The sequence below is a fragment of the Nerophis lumbriciformis genome, linkage group LG16 (genome assembly GCF_033978685.3).
Source record: "Nerophis lumbriciformis linkage group LG16, RoL_Nlum_v2.1, whole genome shotgun sequence".
Taxonomy (NCBI): Eukaryota; Metazoa; Chordata; class Actinopteri; order Syngnathiformes; family Syngnathidae; genus Nerophis; species Nerophis lumbriciformis.
Window position 1 is genome coordinate 9,264,817 of NC_084563.2, and position 21,461 is coordinate 9,286,277.

At 38.5% G+C, this 21,461-nt stretch overlaps 1 protein-coding gene across 2 annotated transcripts in view; it reads left to right on the forward strand.

Moving 5' to 3' along the window:
• The window catches only part of LOC133616971 (teneurin-3), a 745,483-nt gene that overhangs the window by 649,902 nt on the left and 74,120 nt on the right, over window positions 1–21,461 (forward strand). For both annotated transcript variants that reach the window (XM_061976582.2, XM_061976583.1), the window contains 2 exons: window positions 11,729–11,749; window positions 18,347–18,579. In XM_061976582.2, coding sequence (XP_061832566.1) covers window positions 11,729–11,749; window positions 18,347–18,579 — 254 coding nt within the window. The remainder of the gene's footprint in view (window positions 1–11,728; window positions 11,750–18,346; window positions 18,580–21,461) is intronic.

Genomic DNA, 21,461 nt, shown 5'->3' on the forward strand with positions numbered 1-21,461 from the left:
GACTTATACTCCGAAAAATGCGGTATTGATGAAGCTATGTTGTTTTAGGTGAAAATGACGTAGAGATGTTTTGTTCCAGATAATACACAACTAAGATACGGATGTTGTGTTTGGATAGTTTAGCAAGTACCGTATTTTTCGGACTATAAGTCGCAGTTTTTTTCATAGTTTGGCCGGGCTCCAGTGCGATTTATATATGTTTTTTTCCTTCTTTATAATGCATTTTCGGCAGGTGCGACTTATACTCCGGTGCGACTTATACTCCGAAAAATGCGGTATTGATGAAGCTATGTTGTTTTAGGTGAAAATGACGTAGAGATGTTTTGTTCCAGATAATACACAACTAAGATACGGATGTTGTGTTTGGATAGTTTAGCATGTACCGTATTTTTCGGACTATAAGTCGCAGTTTCTTTCATAGTTTGACCGGGCTCCAGTGCGATTTATATATGTTTTTTTCCTTCTTTATAATGCATTTTCGGCAGGTGCGACTTATACTCCGGTGCGACTTATACTCCGAAAAATGCGGTATTGATGAAGCTATGTTGTTTTAGGTGAAAATGACGTAGAGATGTTTTGTTCCAGATAATACACAACTAAGATACGAATGTTGTAATTGGATAGTTTAGCAAGTACCGTATTTTTCGGACTATAAGTCGCAGTTTTTTTCATAGTTTGGCCGGGCTCCAGTGCGATTTATATGTTTTTTTCCTTCTTTATTATGCATTTTCGGCAGGTGCGACTTATATTCTGGTGCGACTTATACTCCGAAAAATGCGGTATTGATGAAGCTATGTTGTTTTAGGTGAAAATGACGTTGAGATGTTTTGTTCCAGATAATACACAACTAAGATACGGATGTTGTGTTTGGATAGTTTAGCAAGTACCGTATTTTTCGGACTATAAGTCGCAGTTTTTTTCATAGTTTGGCCGGGCTCCAGTGCGATTTATATATGTTTTTTTTCCTTCTTTATTATGCATTTTCGGCAGGTGCGACTTATACTCCGATGCGACTTATACTCCGAAAAATACGGTATTGATGAAGCTATGTTGTCTTGGTTTAAAGTGGCCCCCGCGTCCTTCAGTTTTCATTTGAGCGGTCCACGCTGGAAAAGGTTTGGACACCCTTGCTGTAGTGCAATAATTGACATGTGTATTCGTGTCTTTGGTGTATAAATGGAAATTCATTGTGGACACCAAGACCCCCCGCCGGGTGGAAATGTGAAATCTTTTCCCTATCCGTCTCCATAATTAGGAAGGACATCCTGTCTTCCGCGTGTAATTGGGATGAAGCTGCACCCGTGCCAACTTGGCGTATCCGAGCACCGACTCCGATTTGGCCAATTGGCTGCTTCGGAACTGGCGGGCGATTATTACATTTATAGCCTCGTTCAGATATGCAAATGGCCGACCGGGTGATCAAGCGCTATTAACGGTGCGCGGACCGTGACGCGCCGGCCTTGGCGGGGGTTCGCCGCGTGGTCACCTCGGAGGTGCGGCAGTTCACGCGGAAGGAAACGCGACACCGCCTGAGGCGTGATTGAAGAGCCTTTCTGGTGCACCTGCAGAGGAATAATGCCCCTATATAAATAGCCAGGCCAAAAGCGCCAGATTTATAACACATTCTGAGTGTTTTTAACTGCTTGGAGGGGAGAAGTGAACAAGGTCTTGTTTTGCTCCACTTGGAATTGCTGCTGAAGTTCACAGTCAAAATGTGACACGTGTAAAAAGGCACTTTTTTCCACCAAAGTGCATGGTTGTGAGTGGTGATGCCATCAGGCTGCCCATTACCATAGCAATCATCCATGAGTGCAGTCAGTCTATACCAGGGGTCGGCAACTTTTACCAGTCAAAGAGCCATTTTGACCAGTTTCACAAATTAAAGAATACAATGGGAGCCACAAACATCTTTTGAAATTTAAAATGAAATAACACTGCATACAATGTTTTTTTTTTTGCTTTGTGCTATGTATAAACCAAGGGTCTCAGACACACGGCCCACACGTTAATATGAAAATTGAATGTTAGTGTGGCCCGCGGGTTTTATATGAATGGCGCTTGACGGCGTCATACTTGTCAACCCTCCCGATTTTTCCGGCAAACTACGAATTTCAGGGCAACTATTCTCGCTAACGTGCCGTGATGGTACAGTATTTACCGCCCATTACAACCAGCGTGCCGGCCCAGCCACATGTTGTATGGGGCTTCTGCTTGCTAACGTAAGTGACAGCAAAGCATACTTAGTCAACAACAACACAGGTTACACTGACGGTGGCGGTATAAAAAACTTTAACACTCTTACTAATAATGCGCCACACAGTGAACCCACACCAAACACATTTCGGGAAAACATCTGCACCGTAACACAACAGGACAAATACCCAGAATCCCATGCAGCCCTAACTCTTCCGGGCTACATTATACACCCCCGCTACCAAACCCGCCCACCTCAACCGACGCACAGAGCGGGGGGGGGGTTGATGTGTTAGGGAGCAGGGTTGGGGTGGGAGCGGGGTTTGGTGGTAGCAGGGGTGTATAATGTAGCCCGGAAGAGTCAGGGCTGCATGGGATTCAGGGTATTTGTTCTGTTGTGTTTATGTTGTGTTAAGGTGCAGATGTTCTCCCGAAATGTGTTTGTCATTCTTGTTTGGTTTTGGTTCAAAGTGTGGCGCATTATTAGTAAGAGTGTTAAAGTTGTTTTATATGGCCACCGTCAGTGTAACCTGTGTGGCTGTTGACCAAGTATGCCTTGCTGTCACTTACGTGTGCAAGCAGAAGATGCATATAACAAGAGGCTGGGCTGGCACGCTGTTATACAGATTGTAGAGGGCGCTAAATGCTGTAACATCATGGCACGCCCTTATTTTTATTGTAAGGGTGAAAATCGGAGAATATTAATCCCGGGAGTTTTCTGCGAGAGGCACTGAAATCCGGAAGTCTCCCGGGAAAATCGGGGGGGTCGGCAAGTATACAGCTGAGCCGCATCAGAGTGATCAAAGAGCCGCGGGTTGCCGACCCCTGGTCTATACCCATCGCATGTATTAACTGTCATTTTTCCATTTATTTATTTATTTTCCGGACCATAGAGCGCACCGGATTATAAGGCGCACCGCCGATCAGCTTATTTTTCATACAAAAGGTGCACCGGATTATAGAGCGCATTAAAGGTGTCTTGGTTGTGATTTTTTCCTAAATGTAAAATACTTCCTTGTGATTTACATCAGTGTTTTTCAACCACTGTGCTGGGAGATTGTCTAATTTCACCTATTTGGGTTAAAAATATTTTTTGCAAACCAGTAATTATAGTCTGCAAATGATGTGTTGTTGTTGAGTGTCGGTGCTGTCTCGAGCTCGACAGAGTAACCGTGTAATACTCTTCCATATCAGTAGGTGGCAGCCGGTAGCTACTTGCTTTGTAGATGTCGGAAACAGCGGGAGGCAGTGTGCAGGTAAAAAATGTGTCTAGTGCTTAAACCAAAAATAAACAAAAGGTGAGTGCCCCTAAGACAGGGGTGTCAAACTCAAATACAGAGTGGGCCAAAATTTAAAACTGAACAAAGCCGCGGGCCAAGGTTGAACAAATTAACCTTTTAATAGGGACCCAAACAAGTTTTGCATTGAATATTGAACAAGCAAGGCTTATATAACTTTATAGTGACATGCAAAATCGAGTTTCAAATAATAATAATAATTAAAAAATATCAATGGCATATCAAATACATTTTAAATAAAAATGTAATGCCTCTTTTCTATTTGCAGCCTTCTGAGGTAAATGTCAACATTAACTTTTCCCACTGACTAATACATTTGAAAATAAAATAACAATGAATAAAACAAACATTCAGGACTTTAAACTGCTCAGTTTGCAACACACTGATCTAATCTGATGTGCCCAAGCCATATACCTGACATCTTTTCTTTGATGCTAGTTCATTAATGTCGGGGCTCAGGCTTTGAGCTGAGGTAACCTTCATTATCGAACCAAGGTGTTCATCAGTCATTATATCTCGTCCACTCGGACCACAGTCTTGGGGGCGGGCCTTAAATGCACTGCCTTTAACGTACTCTACGAGCTATCGTCACGTCCGCTTTTCATCCATTCTAACATGGTTCAGACCCAGTCACAAGATATGTGCGGCTTCTGTACGCACACACGAGTGAATGCAATGCATACTTCATCAACAGCCATACAGGTTACACTGAAGGTGACAGTATAAAAACCTTTAACACTGTTAAAATATATGCCACACTGTGAATCCACACCAAACAAGAATGACAAACACGCTACCACCAAACCTCCCCCCCCCCACACACACCTTGTAGCGTCCCGGAAGAGTTAGTGCTGCAAAGGGTTCTGGGTATTTGTTCTGTTGTGTTTATGTTGTGTTGCGGTGCGGATGTTCTCCCGAAATGTGTTTGTCATTTTTGTTTGGTGTGGATTCACAGTGTGGCGTATATTTCTAACAGTGTTAAAGTTTTTTTATTCGGCTACCCTCAGTGTAACCTGTATCGCTGTTGATGAAATATGCGTTGCATTCAATAGTGTGTGCGTGCAGAAGCCGCACATGTTATGTGACTGGGCCAGCACTCGTTGGACTGGCTGAAAAGCAGACGTGACGAGTTTCGGGAAGGCCGCTGAAGTTTGGAAGACTCCCGGGAGGGTTGGCAAGTATTAGAATTAGCGGTGAATGCGGTGTTACCGCGGCACCGCCGCAATATATAATCGGCTGGGCCAGCTTTAGTGTTAATTTGATATCGCCTCAAGGGCCAAGTGAAATTACACAGCGGGCGATATTTGGCCCGCGGGCCAGAGTTTGACACCCATGCACTAAGAAAAGACATTGAACCTTAGGGAAGGCTATGCAGAACGAAACTAAAACTGAACTGGCTGCAAAGTAAACAAAAACAGAATGCTGGACGACAGCAAAGACTTACTGTGGAGCAAATACAATGTACATCCAAACATGACATGACAATCAACAATGTCCCCACAAAGAAGGATAAAAACAACTTAAATAGTCTTGATTGCTAAAACAAAGTAGGTGCAGGGAATACCACTCAAAGGAAGATATGAAACTGCCACAGGAAAATAACAAAAAAAAAGAGAAAAAAACACCAAAATAGGAGCACAAGACAAGAACTAAAACACTACACACAGGAAAACAGCAAAAAAAACTCAAAATAAGTCAGGGTGTGATGTGACAGGTGGTGACAGTACACCTACTTTGAGACAAGAGCTATATTGGTGCATGCTTAGGTATGGTTTGAAGTCATATCCAACAATTGCGACTTTTTACTGTCAATTGAGTTTAGTTTTTTAATGATTTCTGCTGGTGGGTGTGCCTCCGCATTTTTTCAACGCAAAAAATGTGCCTTGGCTCAAAAAAGGTTGAAAAACACTGCTCTACATAACATGTAATGGTGGTTCTTTGGTCAAAATGTTGCATAGATGATGTTTTATACATCATTCTCAAGTCACTTTCTGACAGTCGCTTCAGGATGCGCCATTTTGTGGGCGGTTTTATTTACGTGGCTCACCTTCGGCAGCGTCTTCTACCCGCCATCTTTGTTGTAGCGGTGTAGCGTGCAAGGACGGGGGTGGAAGAAGTGTCTCTAAAAACTAAAGTTCCTTGGGTGAATAATGTAAACTCACTACACCGGTATGTTTTAGTGCTTTCATGGCGAGTTTACTGACAGATATAAGTAAGAACTTTACACTACTTTATATTAGAAATGGCAACAGTGGAGGATGGATGTCCCATAACAAGAAGATAGAGAAAAAGAAGAAGCTTATCGACTATGGGGTCGGCACGGACTACAAAGGCGGACGCGCGCAATTTTTCAGGATTTATGCAGATCGCAAATATAGATCAGCAGGTCTTAGAAGGTAAGAGAAGTTGCTTTTGCATAATATTGCGAAACAAAACACCAGATAATATGTTTTACCTTATACACACACCATAATAATACTCCTATGTTTAATGCGCCGACAATCCATCAAGCGGTGTGGCTTCATAGCTTACCAAAGTCGTACTAAAACATTTTGATAGATTTTTGAGCGCTGTGTGTAATGTTCTATATTTTCAATGGAAGATATCAAATGTTGCTGTTGTTTACTTGAGTCACAATGTCATCATAGTGCAGTCTACACGTATCTCTTATGTTTGACTGCTATCTACTGGTCACACAAAAAAAATATTTCAGCCTTATAGTCTGGAAAATATTTAAACTTCCTTCCTTTTATTACATACAATTGTTTGAGCAAAACAAAGTCACTGGTACACATTACCTAAACAAAAGTAGAAACTACTAGCCAGGCCCGGCCCTAACCAATCTGGCGCCCTAGGCAAGATTTTAGGTGGCGCCCCCCCACATCGGCAGTGAAGTGTATATACTCACAAGAAACCGAATAGCTTTGTCTTTGACCTTTTTTTTTTACTTACAACTATACCTAATATATAAAGGGGTGGAAAAGTGACTATTACCTGTAGGGCAAACATTAGCTAACCAGAAGGCAATAACAATGTAAACAAAAACACCTGCTTAAAAGATCTAATACAAATGTCCCTGAGGAATGTAAGGTGAGTACTGTAATTACCTAACGGTACATTATTATTTTCCATAACAATTTAGCCCCCTCCACGATATTAACCCGACGTTAAAACAGAACTAGCTATTTATTGATTAGCAATTGCCGAATCATGTAACATTAGCTTAATGCTAAAAAGCCAGGTTACTATCACATTCTGTAACAGACAAATAATTTCATGTTCGGCTCACCTACCTGCTACCTCTGTCTTTTCTCGTTTCTCCTCCTCTTCTTTTCTCTTTTTTCTTCCCTGGGCACCTGACAGTTTTGGCCGTTTTGACATCTTGTGTTGATTTTTTGATGTGGTGACGTCCAAAAAGAGTCATGATACGGGAAGGGGGGGGGGGGGCGCACCGTGCGGGGGGAGGGGGGCGTAATGTTGTAACAAATAATATTTCTATTAAATAGGCTTTAATTTGCATTTTAATTAACGTGGGATTATTTTTTGTATTTAGAAATAATAGTACCAACTTTATTTTTTTTTTTTTTCTCCAACATTTGTGGCACTGGCGTGGCGCCCCCTGATGGACGGCGCCCTTAGCATTTGCCTATACGGCCTATGCCAAGGGCCGGCCCTGCTACTAGCCATTTAAATATTTAGTTTTTTGCCCACAAAGTCGTCTTGTGTGCATGGAATTATTTGCAACAATAAGTAAAAACGAAAAAAAAAAAGAACTTGTGTAAATTAAAATATCGTTTTAGATGTTCTAGTGCTGATCAGATACTGATAGTTCCCGTAGTATCAACACAATCAATGTATGCATCGATCCACCCTTCACCGATACGTGTCATGTTGTGTGAAGTTGTATACATCCAAACACCACTTATGTACATTTGTGCCGTAAATATTTTGTTTGTGCGTCACGTTTTTTAAGTTATTCTAAAAGACATTTTCTGACTCATGATGACATCCAGCTCAAAATCTCCCCAAACTTGTCTCAATTTGTTTGTGCTTCGTTTTTGCTGCAAACATTTTTTTTTGTTAAACTGTTATTGTTTTTATGCTCATAACTAGTATAGTTTTTTTTATGGTATTAGGGTGTATGATCCACATCCAGACCCCCACCTTGACAACCTTTCCCCAAACGTGTCCTAAAAGTTTGTGCTGCAAAATGTTTTTGTCCAACTATTATAGTTTCTATTTCATCAATTAGTTGTTATGTTAGTATCGTGTTATTATTCATAATCAATCCAATCCACTTTATTTATATAGCACAATTAAACAACAAAACTGTTTCTAAAGTACTGCACAACAATATTAAAAACAAGATTCAAATGCCATCCTTAGCTCCACCAATGACTGAATGAAAACAAAATAAATAGTGAAGTGAAGTGAATTATATTTATATAGCGCTTTTCTCTAGTGACTCAAAGCGCTTTACATAAATAAATAAACATAAAACCAATTTGAAAGCAATGTGAAAAATAAATATGATTAAAAACGGTAAATCTAATTAAAACAATACATAGAAATAACAATTTAAAAACACAGAGGACCACACAAAAGCCAGAGAAAAAAAGCAGCCCCCCCCACCTTGTCAAAATCTCCCCCAAACTAGTCCCAAACATTTGTGCTGCAAAAAAATATGTTTCTAACTATTAAACTATTATATATATATAAATATTATATATATTAAACTAATTCTAAATCAGCCCTAGTGTGTGAATGTGGGTGTGAATGTTATCTGTCTGTGTTGGCTTACCTTGTCTTCCGCCCGAATGCAGCTGGGATAGGCTCCAGCCACCCCGGAAGGGACAAACGGTAGAAAATGATTGGATGGATGTTTTTAACATGTTATTATTCATAACCTGCAAACCCCCCACCTCGTCAACATCTCCCCATACCCCAAAAGTATGTGCTACATTTGTGCTGCAAAATGTTTTTGTCTATCTATTATAGTTTCTATTTTATTAACTTGTTATGTTATTATTGTTATTATTGTGTCAGTCATAACCATCCCCACTTTGTCAAAATCTCCCCAAGCTTGCCGCCTTCGTTTGTTCTGCAAATAATGTTTTTGGATGGTTTCACCATTCCATGGTTTTTAGTCCTAAGTAGTCTGTAGTAGGTATACTGGTATTAGTATAGTACCACAATACTAATGAACCATATTCGGTACTATATCGCCTCTAAAAAGTCCCCCACCCGTCGTGTCATGCATCCACAGTCAGCATTGTTGTAACTACTTCTAAATCACTAATCCTTGTCTCCATGGCAACTAGTAGAGGTATATTTATGACAAGTATCGTCCCTGCAGGACAAGGGATACATGCTTCACTACACACCCTGGACTCATAGAATTGAATGCGTTACAACTGATATTTCATTACCAAAGTCAAGTCAAGATTTGACTAAGTCTGATCAACAATTATTAAGACGATCATCTTGACTTTAAACACACTACACGCATGGGAATGAAGGCGCATACTTAGTCAACAGCCATTCATGTCACAGTAAGGGTGGCTGTATAAACAAGGCCAACACTGTCATAAATATGTGCCATATAGTGAAACCACACTAAACAACACTGTCATAAACATGTGCCATATAGTGAAACCACACTAAACAACACTGTCATAAATATGTGCCATATAGTGAAACCACACTAAACAACACTGTCATAAACATGTGCCATATAGTGAAACCACACTAAACAACAACGACAAACCCATTTTGGGAGAATATTTGCACCGCAACACAACACAACATAAACACTACAGAACAAATTCCCAGAATTCCCTGCAGCACCAACTCTTCCGGGACACTACAATATAAACAAACACCATGGGTGGATCTACTCCTGACATCCACTGTAATGATACCAAGTACCGGCGTGTATCTAGTCGATACTACTATGATTACATCAATCATTTTAGCATCACAAAATCTTCATTCGTTTTTTTTAAATGTATATTATGTTTATATAATCAGGAAATATATATATATATATGTATCGGATTGATACCTAAATTAGTGGTATCATCCAAAACAAACAAGAGAATAATACATTATTAATACATTTTAGCAGAAATGTAGATAGAACATGTTAAAAGAGACAGTAAGTAGATATTAACAGTAAATGAACAAGTAGATTAATAATATTGTTTTACAGTTTGTCCCTCATAATGTTGACAAAATAATAGGTAGATAAATTACACAATATGTTACTGCATATGTCAGCAGACTAATTAGGAGTCTTTGTTTGATTACTTACTACTAAAAGACAAGTTGTCTAGTATGTTCACTATTTTATTCAAGGACAAACTTGCAATAATAAACATATGTTTAATGTACCCTAAGATTTTTTGTTAAAATAAAGCCAATAATGCACTTTTTTGTGGTGCCCTTTATTTACAAAAGTACCGAAAAGTACCGATTTTGGTACCGGTACCAAAATATTGGTATCGTAACAACACTAGTCCGAAGTCCTAAACAGAGGTGGGTAGTAACGCGCTACATTTACTCCGTTACATCTACTTGAGTAACTTTTGGGATAAATTGTACTTCTAAGAGTAGTTTTAATGCAACATACTTTTACTTTTACTTGAGTATATTTATAGAGAAGAAACGCTACTTTTACTCCGCTACTTTTATCTACATTCAGCTCGCTACTCGCTACTAATTTTGATCGATCTGTTAATGCACGCTTTGTTTGTTTTGGTCAGACAGACCTTCATAGTGCCTGCGTTTCAACAAATACAGTCACTGGTGACGTTCACTCCGTTCCACCAATCAGATGCAGTCACTGGTGACGTTGGACCAATCAAACAGAGCCAGGGGTCACATGACCTGACTTAAACAAGTTGAAAAACGTATTGGGGTGTTACCAATTAGTGGTCAATTGTACGGAATATATACTGTACTGTGCAATCTACTAATACAAGTTCCAATCAATCAATCAAAAGTGTGAAGAGAAAAAGACCATTTTTTATTTCAACCGTACACCCCGTCAAAAGCCTAAAGACTGACTGCACAGTTCCTGTCTTCACAATAAAAGTGCCGCTCCATCGCGCCTGCGCTTTCAAAATAAGAGTCTCCGAAATCCTGCGCAAACAAGCTAGCAAGCTACGGAGTTTGCCGCCAATGTATTTCTTGTAAAGTGTACAAAAACGAATATGGAAGCTGGACATATAAGATGCCAAAAACCAACCACTTTCATGTGGTATTAGACAGAAAGGAGGAACTTTTTTTCTCCTCCATTTGAAAACGTGGACGTTTGTCATCACTACTGTCTGATTCCAATCAATGCAAGTCATCAGAATCAGGTAATACACCAACTTATATTCTTGTCTTCATGAAAGAAAGGAATCTATATGTGTTAAACATGCATGTATATTCATTAAAACACTATTAACATGTAAACAAAAACGGCAAAAAAAAAAAAAAATAATTATATACTGTATATATCAATGTATGTATATATATATATATATATATATATATATATATATATATATATATCCATCCATCCATCCATTTTCTACCGCTTATTCCCTTTATGTGTGTATATATATATATATATATATATATATATATATATATATATATATATATATATGTATGTATGTGTGTGTGTGTGTATATATATATATATATATATATATATATATATATATATATATATATATATATATGTATATATATATATGATATGTGTGTGTATGTTACTCATCAGTTACTCAGTACTTGAGTAGTTTTTTTACAACATACTTTTTACTTTTACTCAAGTAAATATTTGGGTGACTACTCCTTACTTTTACTTGAGTAATAAATCTCTAAAGTAACAGTACTCTTACTTGAGTACAATTTCTGGCTACTCTACCCACCTCTGGTCCTAAAGCGGCATTGAAAAGTACACCATTTGAACTCTAAGCCTCCTGTTTTGCTACCTTAGTATTCCTGCACTATGTCTATTATTATATTCACTTCTCTTCATTTGTGTCTGCCATCCCGATCAACAGGTAAGTTGGGCGGAGCTTCATGGATTCAGGAGCTTGTTTACTTTGTTATCCACCTGGTTCTGTTCAACGAGATTAGTTATGGACTCATTCTTTCAGCAAGTTTTTGCTTGCATTATTTACTGAAAGTAAACAACTTTATCTTCTCTTTCCCTTCTGCTGCTCTCTCTTTCTTTGCAGGAATAAAGACTTTAGACACAGGTAGGTGTGTTTGATATCTCAGTAGTGCATGCTCCTCGGCCTTCATCTCATCGTCATCGGCATCCTCATCATCATCATTGCATAAATAAAGCACTCTTTTTACCACCAGTGATTACCACATGTAAATAGAGCAGGCCAATTAGGGTCTAATTACAGCCGATCCTGTTTGCGAGGGGACTGATGTTGGAAATGGCTTTGAAATGTGCTAAAAACCGGCAGATTTCAACACCTGAAAACATTTTATAATATATTCACAGCAAATTTGGAGTTAAATTCGATTTTTTTTTCCCTTGTTGCTAGAAATGACACAAATAAGTGGCAAAACAATTCCAATACACTCCACATTTCGAACACTGCTGGTGTACTGAATCCAGGAATCATTTAAAAGATAGAGCCTTTGGTCAAAACTAAAAAGTAAAGTTAAAAATAGCAGATTTTTTGTGTGTCAATTTAAAAAAAAAATCCCAATTAAAAAAATTAAAATAAAAAGCAAAATAATGTTTTTAGCTTAAAGGAATTGGGCAAGGTATGAATAACTTCAAAGACAAGGAACACACTGGGAGACAAATATATTGTACATGCAAATTAGCATACATATTCACATACACACAATTATACATACATATATACACATGTATATTCATTCGTTATTACATACATACGCGCCACATTGATACTTACCCACATACATACTGTAGGTACCTACGCTCCCACATACATACACAAATACAGTACATCCACACGCACATTCACTGTACAAACATACATATACACATACATGTACATATACATTCACTATACAAGCATACATATACACATACATGTACATATACATTCACTATACAAGCATACATATACTGTACATATGCATTCACTGTACACACATACATATACACATACTGTACATATACATTCACTGTACAAACATACATATACACATACATGCACATATGCATTCACTGTACAAACATACATATACACATACATGTACATATACATTCACTGTACAAGCATACGTATAAACATACTGTACATATACATTCACTGTACAAACATACATATACATATACTGTACATATACATTCACTGTACAAACATACAAATACACATACTGTACATATACATTCACTGTACAAACATACATATACATATACATGTACATATACATTCACTGTACAAACATACACATACTGTACATATACATTCACGGTACAAACATACATATACACATACATGCACATCTGCATTCACTGTACAAACATACATATACACATACTGTACATATACATTCACTGTACAAACATACATATACACATACATGTACATATACATTCACTGTACAAACATACATATACACATACATGTACATATACATTCACTGTACAAACATACATATACACATACTGTACATATACATTCACTGTACAAACATACATATACACATACATGCACATATGCATTCACTGTACAAACATACATATACACATACATGTACATATACATTCACTATACAAGCATACATATACACATACATGTACATATACATTCACTATACAAGCATACATATACTGTACATATGCATTCACTGTACACACATACATATACACATACTGTACATATACATTCACTGTACAAACATACATATACACATACATGCACATATGCATTCACTGTACAAACATACATATACACATACATGTACATATACATTCACTGTACAAGCATACGTATAAACATACTGTACATATACATTCACTGTACAAACATACATATACATATACTGTACATATACATTCACTGTACAAACATACAAATACACATACTGTACATATACATTCACTGTACAAACATACATATACACATACATGCACATCTGCATTCACTGTACAAACATACATATACACATACATGTACATATGCATTCACTGTACAGCCATACATATACTGTACATATACATTCACTGTACAAACATACACATACTGTACATATACATTCACAGTACAAACATACATATACACATACATGCACATCTGCATTCACTGTACAAACATACATATACACATACATGTACATATGCATTCACTGTACAAACATACATATACACATACATGTACATATGCATTCACTGTACAGACATACACATACTGCACATATACATTTGCTGTACAAAGATACAGTACATATACACATATTGTACATATGCATTCACTGTACAAACATACACATACTGTACATATACATTCACTGTACAAACATACATATACACATACATGCACATCTGCATTCACTGTACAAACATACATATACACATACTGTACAAATACAAGTACATATACACTCATGCAATGTATTATTGGTATAATAACAACACCTTAACAAAACAGCTTACAGGTTAGAAAACCTCATTTTGGTTGCTGACATATGACACATACAGTCGTGGTCAAAAGTTTACATACACTTGTAAAGAACATAATGTCATGGTTGTCTTGAGTCTCCGATAATTTCTACAACTCAAGTCAAGTGGTGGTAGTATTATGCTCTGGGCCTGTTTTGCTGCCAATGGAACTGGTTCTTTAAATGGGACAATGCAAAATGTGGATTACCTCCAAATTCTTCAGGACAACCTAAAATCAGCCTAGAGGTTAGGTCTTGGGCGCAGTTGGGTGTCCCAACAAGACAATGACCCCAAACACACCTCAAAAGTGGTAAAGGAATGGCTACTTCAGGCTAGAATGAAGGTTTTAGAATTGCCTTTCCAAAGTCCTGACTTAAACATGTGGACAATGCTGAAGAAACAAGTCCATGTCAGAAAACCAACACATTTAGCTGAACTGCACCAATTTTGTCAAGAGGAGTGGTCAAAAATTCAAGCAGAAGCTTGTGGATGGCTACCAAAAGCGCCTTATTGCAGTGAAACTTGCCAAGGGACATGTAAGCAAATATTAACATTGCTGTATGTATACTTTTGACCTAGCAGATTTGCTCACATTTTCAGTAGACCCATAATAAATTCATAAAATAACCAAACTTCATGAATGTTTTTTGGGACCAACAAGTATGTGCTCCAATCACTCTATCACAAAAAAATAAGAGTTGTAGAAATGATTGGAAACTCAATACAGCCATGACATTATGTTCTTTACAAGTGTATGTCAACTTTTTACCGTGACTGTACGTGTACCAAGTATGCATAGAGATGGCCTAAAAAATGTTTTTTTTTATCAATTCGTCAAAAAAAAAATAATTTGATTTTTGAAAATTACAAAAAAAAATCGGGATTCAAATGTGATAAAAAAATAAATTTTTAGCACCCCTAATTATTTTATACCGTATGATAGTTTGTAAAAATAACAATAAATACATAAATATCTGCTAATTATCACCTTGACTTACGATTTCAAAGCAAGTTATCCATCAATTTTAACTCACACAAATAAAATAACCAAATTAATAGGCGATATTATAATGAGGCCATTATACTTTTATATTCTTACAAACGTCCCTCTGAGTGCAGCCATGACTGCGATGTGGCCCTCCCACAAAACAAGCTCGGCACCCCTGCTCTTTGAATACTCAGCATCTGACAAAAGGCAGCAAGCTATTTCTTTTTTTTTTTTCCAAATGAAAACACTGTAGAAATAAAACTGGGATATAATACTGTACTGTAGATGTGGTCATATTATGCAAAAAAAACATGTCTGGCCTTTTGGTTGACCTGTTTTTTTTTGTTTTTTTTTACATTTAATAAAGTCAAATACAAATAAGGCAACAAGAGAAATATCCCACACTTCTCTTTTCTAAAGTAAATGTGTACAGCAGATATGATCATCTACATCAACTATATGATTTGGACAAATAAAAAAATATGTATATTTTTTTTTTGGTATGGGGAACATATTGTAAGTAACACAGACTTAATTAAGAGTTATTTGGTTAGGGTTAGGGTTGGGTTGTTGTATAATAAGGCCATGCAGAATAAGGCATTAATAAGTACTTAATAATGACTAGTTAAGAGCCAATATGTTACTAATTTGCATGTTAATAAGCAACTAATTAATGGTGAATATGTACCCCATGCTACACTGTTACCATATTTTTTTTAAATAAATTTGATTTTTTAAAATTAATTAAGTATCACGATTCATACTAAAATCTATTTTTTGACACCCCTGGTAAATAGTCAGTTTTATATGGACGCTAAACCGCAGACATGTTTTGAAGGCCAATTAGTGCACGTTCTGTTGTTGATGTTTAAGCATGTGAAAAAAACCCAGAGAGAATTTGAAAAGTCGGCCAATAAACATTCAAGCTGTGACACCAAAGTTTATCCCACTTCAAGATTGAAAAGCCGATGAAAAAGGATCGCTTTCAGGCTCGCTGGGACCTATTAACGCAAATTAAGACTCACTTTCGACTAGGCCTTGTTCGTTAGCGTGCCAAGCTCCACACAGGTGATCTGCAGGCTGCACGCAGGTGTTCCATTGATCATGTCCAGCGCCCCCTGCAGGTCGACTGTTGAAGAGAGGGAACGTGCTGAGCTCTTTATTCCGCCACTCATAATGACTCCCGCTTTTAATGACTGCAATTCTCCACCGCTCACAAAGACGTCCCGCAGACGCTTCTACTCGCACAATCCACCTCTTGACGCTGCTGGCAGACGCCATCCTCCCTAACGACATACACTATATTGCCAAAAGTAGTCTGCCACCTGCCTTGACTCACATATGAACTTGAAGTGCCATCCTATTCCTAACCCATAGGGTTCAATATGATGTGGGTCCACCTTTTGCAGCTATTACAGCTTCAACTCTTCTGGGAAGGCTGTCCACAAGGTTGCGGAGTGTGTTTATAGGAATTTTCAGACCATTCCTCCAAAAGCGCATTGGTGAGGTCACACACGAGAAGGCCTGGCTCTCAGTATCCGTTGTAATTCATCCCAAAGGTGTTCTATCGGGTTCAGGTCAGGACTCTGCGCAGGCCAGTCAAGTTCATCCACACCCATATCTTTATGGACCTTGCTTTGTGCACTGGTGCACAGTCATGTTAGAAAAGTAAGGGGCCCACTCCAAACTGTTCCCACAAAGTAATTGTCCAAAATATTTTGGTATCCTGGAGTATTCAAAGTTCCTTTCACTGGAATTAAGGGACCAAGCCCAACTCCTGGAAAAACAACCCCACACCATAATTCCTCCGCTGACCCCTCTCTGTCAGTTTACGTGGCCTACCACTTCGTGGCTGAGTTGCCGTTGTTCCCAAACTCTTCCATTTTCTTATGATAAAGCCGACAATTGACTTTGGAATATTTAGGACATTTCACGACTGGATTTGTTGCACAGGTGCAACCTGACAAAAATAGAAATGTACATACAATTATGCTGTGCTAAATTATTGTCAAGACTTGGTCCGGGGTGTGTGCTTTTCCGGGATGCAACGGAAAGTTGGCACGGGCGAGACGGGAATTAAGGTACATGATTTATTATTATCAAAAAAAGGAATAAATGAAAGCGCGCACAGTGGCGGAGAATAAACTATAAAACCAAAAGACTATAGCAAAAAGTACAAACAAAAAACACGCACAATGGCGGAGAACAAACTATGAAACCAAAAAGACTATAAATATGGAACAAAAACTTACTTGGCTTGGACAAAAGTAGTTGCTTGAGGAATTGACATGAAAAGAAGTATCAGCCATGAACAGAGCATAAATGTGTTGAGGTCGTCAGGACGAACAACAGAAAATGAATGAACTTAAATACTATGGACATGATTAGTGAAAGCAGGTGCATGACTCAAAACGTGAAACAGGTGCGTGACGTGACAGGTGAAAACTAATGGTTGCTATGGTGACCAGACAAGGGAGTGAAAAGACAGAAACTAAACAAAACATGACTTAAAACAAAACATGATAATACAGACATGACAATTATATAAAGTAAATTAATAATGAATATGTTTGACGTCATAATTTTTGCGCTTAAGAAACTTCTCAGTTTCTTCTGTGTTTGATATTGTCATTACTGCCACATGTGGTAGAAAAGTGTAATACAAGTGGGACCACAGCTGAGAAACAGATATTTTTTGCCTGCTCTCGAGCTCGGCCCTATGATTAAGAAACACTGGGTTAATTATAATTACTGAATACGACTTAAATCAAGAGTAAGATTACTAATTCGCTGTTAATATTTGAGTGGGCCCCCGGGCCCAGAAGTCAAAAAGTCACTGCCTGCACCCAAACACTTTTTAGCTTCCACTTTTTGATCTGAGCGAGTCCTTTCTTCAAGCGCAAGCACAAAGACACAACAAACATTTCCCCTTCTGGCTCATTATCCCAAAATACGAGAATGTTGCTGGTAATTATTGAAAAGTCGATGTTTGTTTGGACTGCCAAAAATAATCTACTCCATTTATCATGCATGCTCGTTAAGGAAAGTAACAACTTAAAACTATTATTAGTTCTTCATTCCATGTTGAAAGACACAGTAATTAATAAATCATGTAAATAGCTTGATTGCAACTCATTAATTCATTTGATCTTTCTGTGTTATTGTACGGGAAGTTACTAGAAACGATTAATGAAGTACCTCCCTTGAACGCAGCAACAACCCGGCACACCGCTACTTCCTGGCGACTGACCCGGTCACCGGCCACCTCTACGTGTCCGACACAAACTCCCGGAGGATCTACCGTCCCAAGAGCCTCGCCGGCACCAAGGACCTGCAGGCCAACGCCGAGGTGGTGGCCGGAACCGGAGACCACTGCCTGCCCTTTGACGAGAACCACTGCGGGGATGGCGGCAAAGCTCCGGAGGCCTCGCTCACCGGACCCAAAGGTATCGTAATCACAGCATGTTGATATTTTGGTCCAATTTGGAGGAAAGTGAATATTGTTAGTACCATTCATGATAACTTCTAACATTATCTAGGTCAGTGATTCTCAAACTGTAGTGGTACGCCAAAAAACCCACTTAATTGATTAGTGTTTTGTTTTCCTATATTCAAACTAGGGTTGTACGGTATACTGGTATTACAAACCCCGTTTACATATGAGTTGGGAAATTGTGTTGGATGTAAATATAAACGGAATACAATGATTTGCAAATCATTTTCAACCCATATTCAATTGAATGCACTACAAAGACAAGATATTTGATGTTCAAACTCATAACCTTTATTTTTTTTGCAAATAATAATAAACTTCGAGTTTCATGGCTGCAACACGTGCCAAAGTAGTTGGGAAAGGGCATGTTCACCACTGTGTTACATGGCCTTTCCTTTTAACAACACTCAGTAAACGTTTGGGAACTGAGGAGACACATTTTTTAAGCTTCTCAGGTGGAACTATTTCCCATTCTTGCTTGATGTACAGCTTGAGTTAATCAACAGTCCAGGGGTCTCCGTTGTGGTATTTTAGGCTTCATAATGCGCCACACATTTTCAATGGGAGACAGGTCTGGACTACAGGCAGGCCAGTCTAGTACCCGCACTCTTTTACTATGGCTTGGCATTGTCTTGCTGAAATAAGCAGGGGCGTCCATGGTAACGTTGTTTGGATGGCAACATATGTTGCTCCAAAACCTGTATGTACCTTTCAACATTAATGGCACCTTCACAGATGTGTAAGTTACCCAAGTCTTGGGCACTGATACACCCCCATACCATCACAGATGCTGGCTTTTCAACTTTGCGCCTATAACAATCCGGATGGTTCTTTTCCTCTTTGGTCCGGAGGACACAACGTCCACAGTTTCCAAAAACAATTTGAAATGTGGACTCGTCAGACCACAGAACACTTTTCCACTTTGCATCAGTCCATCTTAGATGAGCTCAGGCCCAGCGAAGCCGACGGCGTTTCTGGGTGTTGTTGATAAACGTTTTTCGCCTTGCATAGGAGAGTTTTAACTTGCACTTACAGATGTAGCGACCAACTGTAGTTACTGACAGTGTGTTTCTGAAGTGTTCCTGAGCCCATGTGGTGATATCCTTTACACACTGATGTCGCTTGTTGATGCAGTACAGCCTGAGGGATCGAAGGTCACAGGCTTAGCTGCTTACGTGCAGTGATTTCTCCAGATTCTCTGAACCCTTTGATGATATTACGGGCCGTAGATGGGGAAATCCCTAAATTCCTTGCATTAGCTGGTTGAGAAAGGTTTTTCTTAAACTGTTCAACAATTTGCTCACGCATTTGTTGACAAAGTGGTGACCCTCGCCCCATCCTTGTTTGTGAATGACTGAGCATTTCATGGAATCTACTTTCACACCCAATCATGGCACCCACCTGTTCCCAATTTGCCTGTTCACCTGTGGGATGTTCCAAATAAGTGTTTGATGAGCATTCCTCAACTTTATCAGTATTTATTGCCACCTTTCTCAACTTCTTTGTCACGTGTTGCTGGCATCAAATTCTAAAGTTAATGATTATTTGCAAAAAAAAAAATGTTTTATCTGTTTGAACATCAAATATGTTGTCTCATATGGAAACAGGGTTTGTAGTATAGTACCGCGATACTAATGAATCATATTCGGTACTATACCGCCTCTGAAAAGTGAGGGTCCCCCACCCGTCTCGGCAAGCATGTTCCCGGCAGTGTACAATCACGGAATACTTACAAGCAGACAACGTGTGTCGACAGAAAAGGGAAACAAACAACTTTTGGCACAATAATTAAAGTTAAGTTTAGCTCGCTGCTAAATCTATACACCGTGTTATAATTATTGCTGAACCACTTATCCTTGTCTGCGTGGCGACAAATATAGTAGGCTCGGTCACGACTAGGTTTCAATATGTCATCAAGATGTCTTTCTTAACTTTGAACACACTAACCACAAGTGAATGAAGAGCATACTTAGTCAACAGCCATACATGTCACACTAAGAGTGGCCATATGAACAACGCCAATACTGTCATAAACATGTGCCATATAGTGAAACCACACTAAACAACACTGTCATAATCATGTCCCATATAGTGAAACCACACTAAACAACACTGTCATAAATATGTGCCATATGGTGAAACCACACTAAACAACGACGACAAACACATTTTGGAAGAATATTTTCACCGCAACACAACATAAACACTACAGAACAAATTCCCAGAAATCCCTGCAGCACCAACTCTCCCGGGACGCTACATTGTAAACAAACGGCATTGGTGGATCCACACTTAACATCCACTGTAATGATACCAAGTACAGTAGCGTATCTAGTCGATACTACTATGGCACGGCCACGCTACCAACCGAGCTATACCACCCCAAGCAGGTACATAAAACCTTTTAAGAGCGCTTTTTAGGCAAAATAGAGCAAATTATACTCGCTCCTTTGTTGACTTTTGCTAGCGTTTATTTCCAAGTTAGAATGCATAAAAAAAGAGAAACATGCGTTCTTGTCTTACATAAGAATTGGGACTGAAGTGCAGTTCCCCTTTAACGCATTGCAAATGAGACTCTATTGTAGTAAGGAAACACAATATTACAACTGGACAGCTCGGATATCATATTATATTATATAAGGCCCAAGCTGTTTGTTTACATGCTTTTTTTTAATTTGTCTTTGCTATTTGGGCTTATTGGACCCTAATTAAAATACAAACTAAGAATCATCTTTTGATATGATGTACTTAGTCCATAAGTACACAAACGTGTACTTCATGTTTAATGACATGCTAATTCTTATTTTTACACTTTTTTTTTCTAAATACCATTGT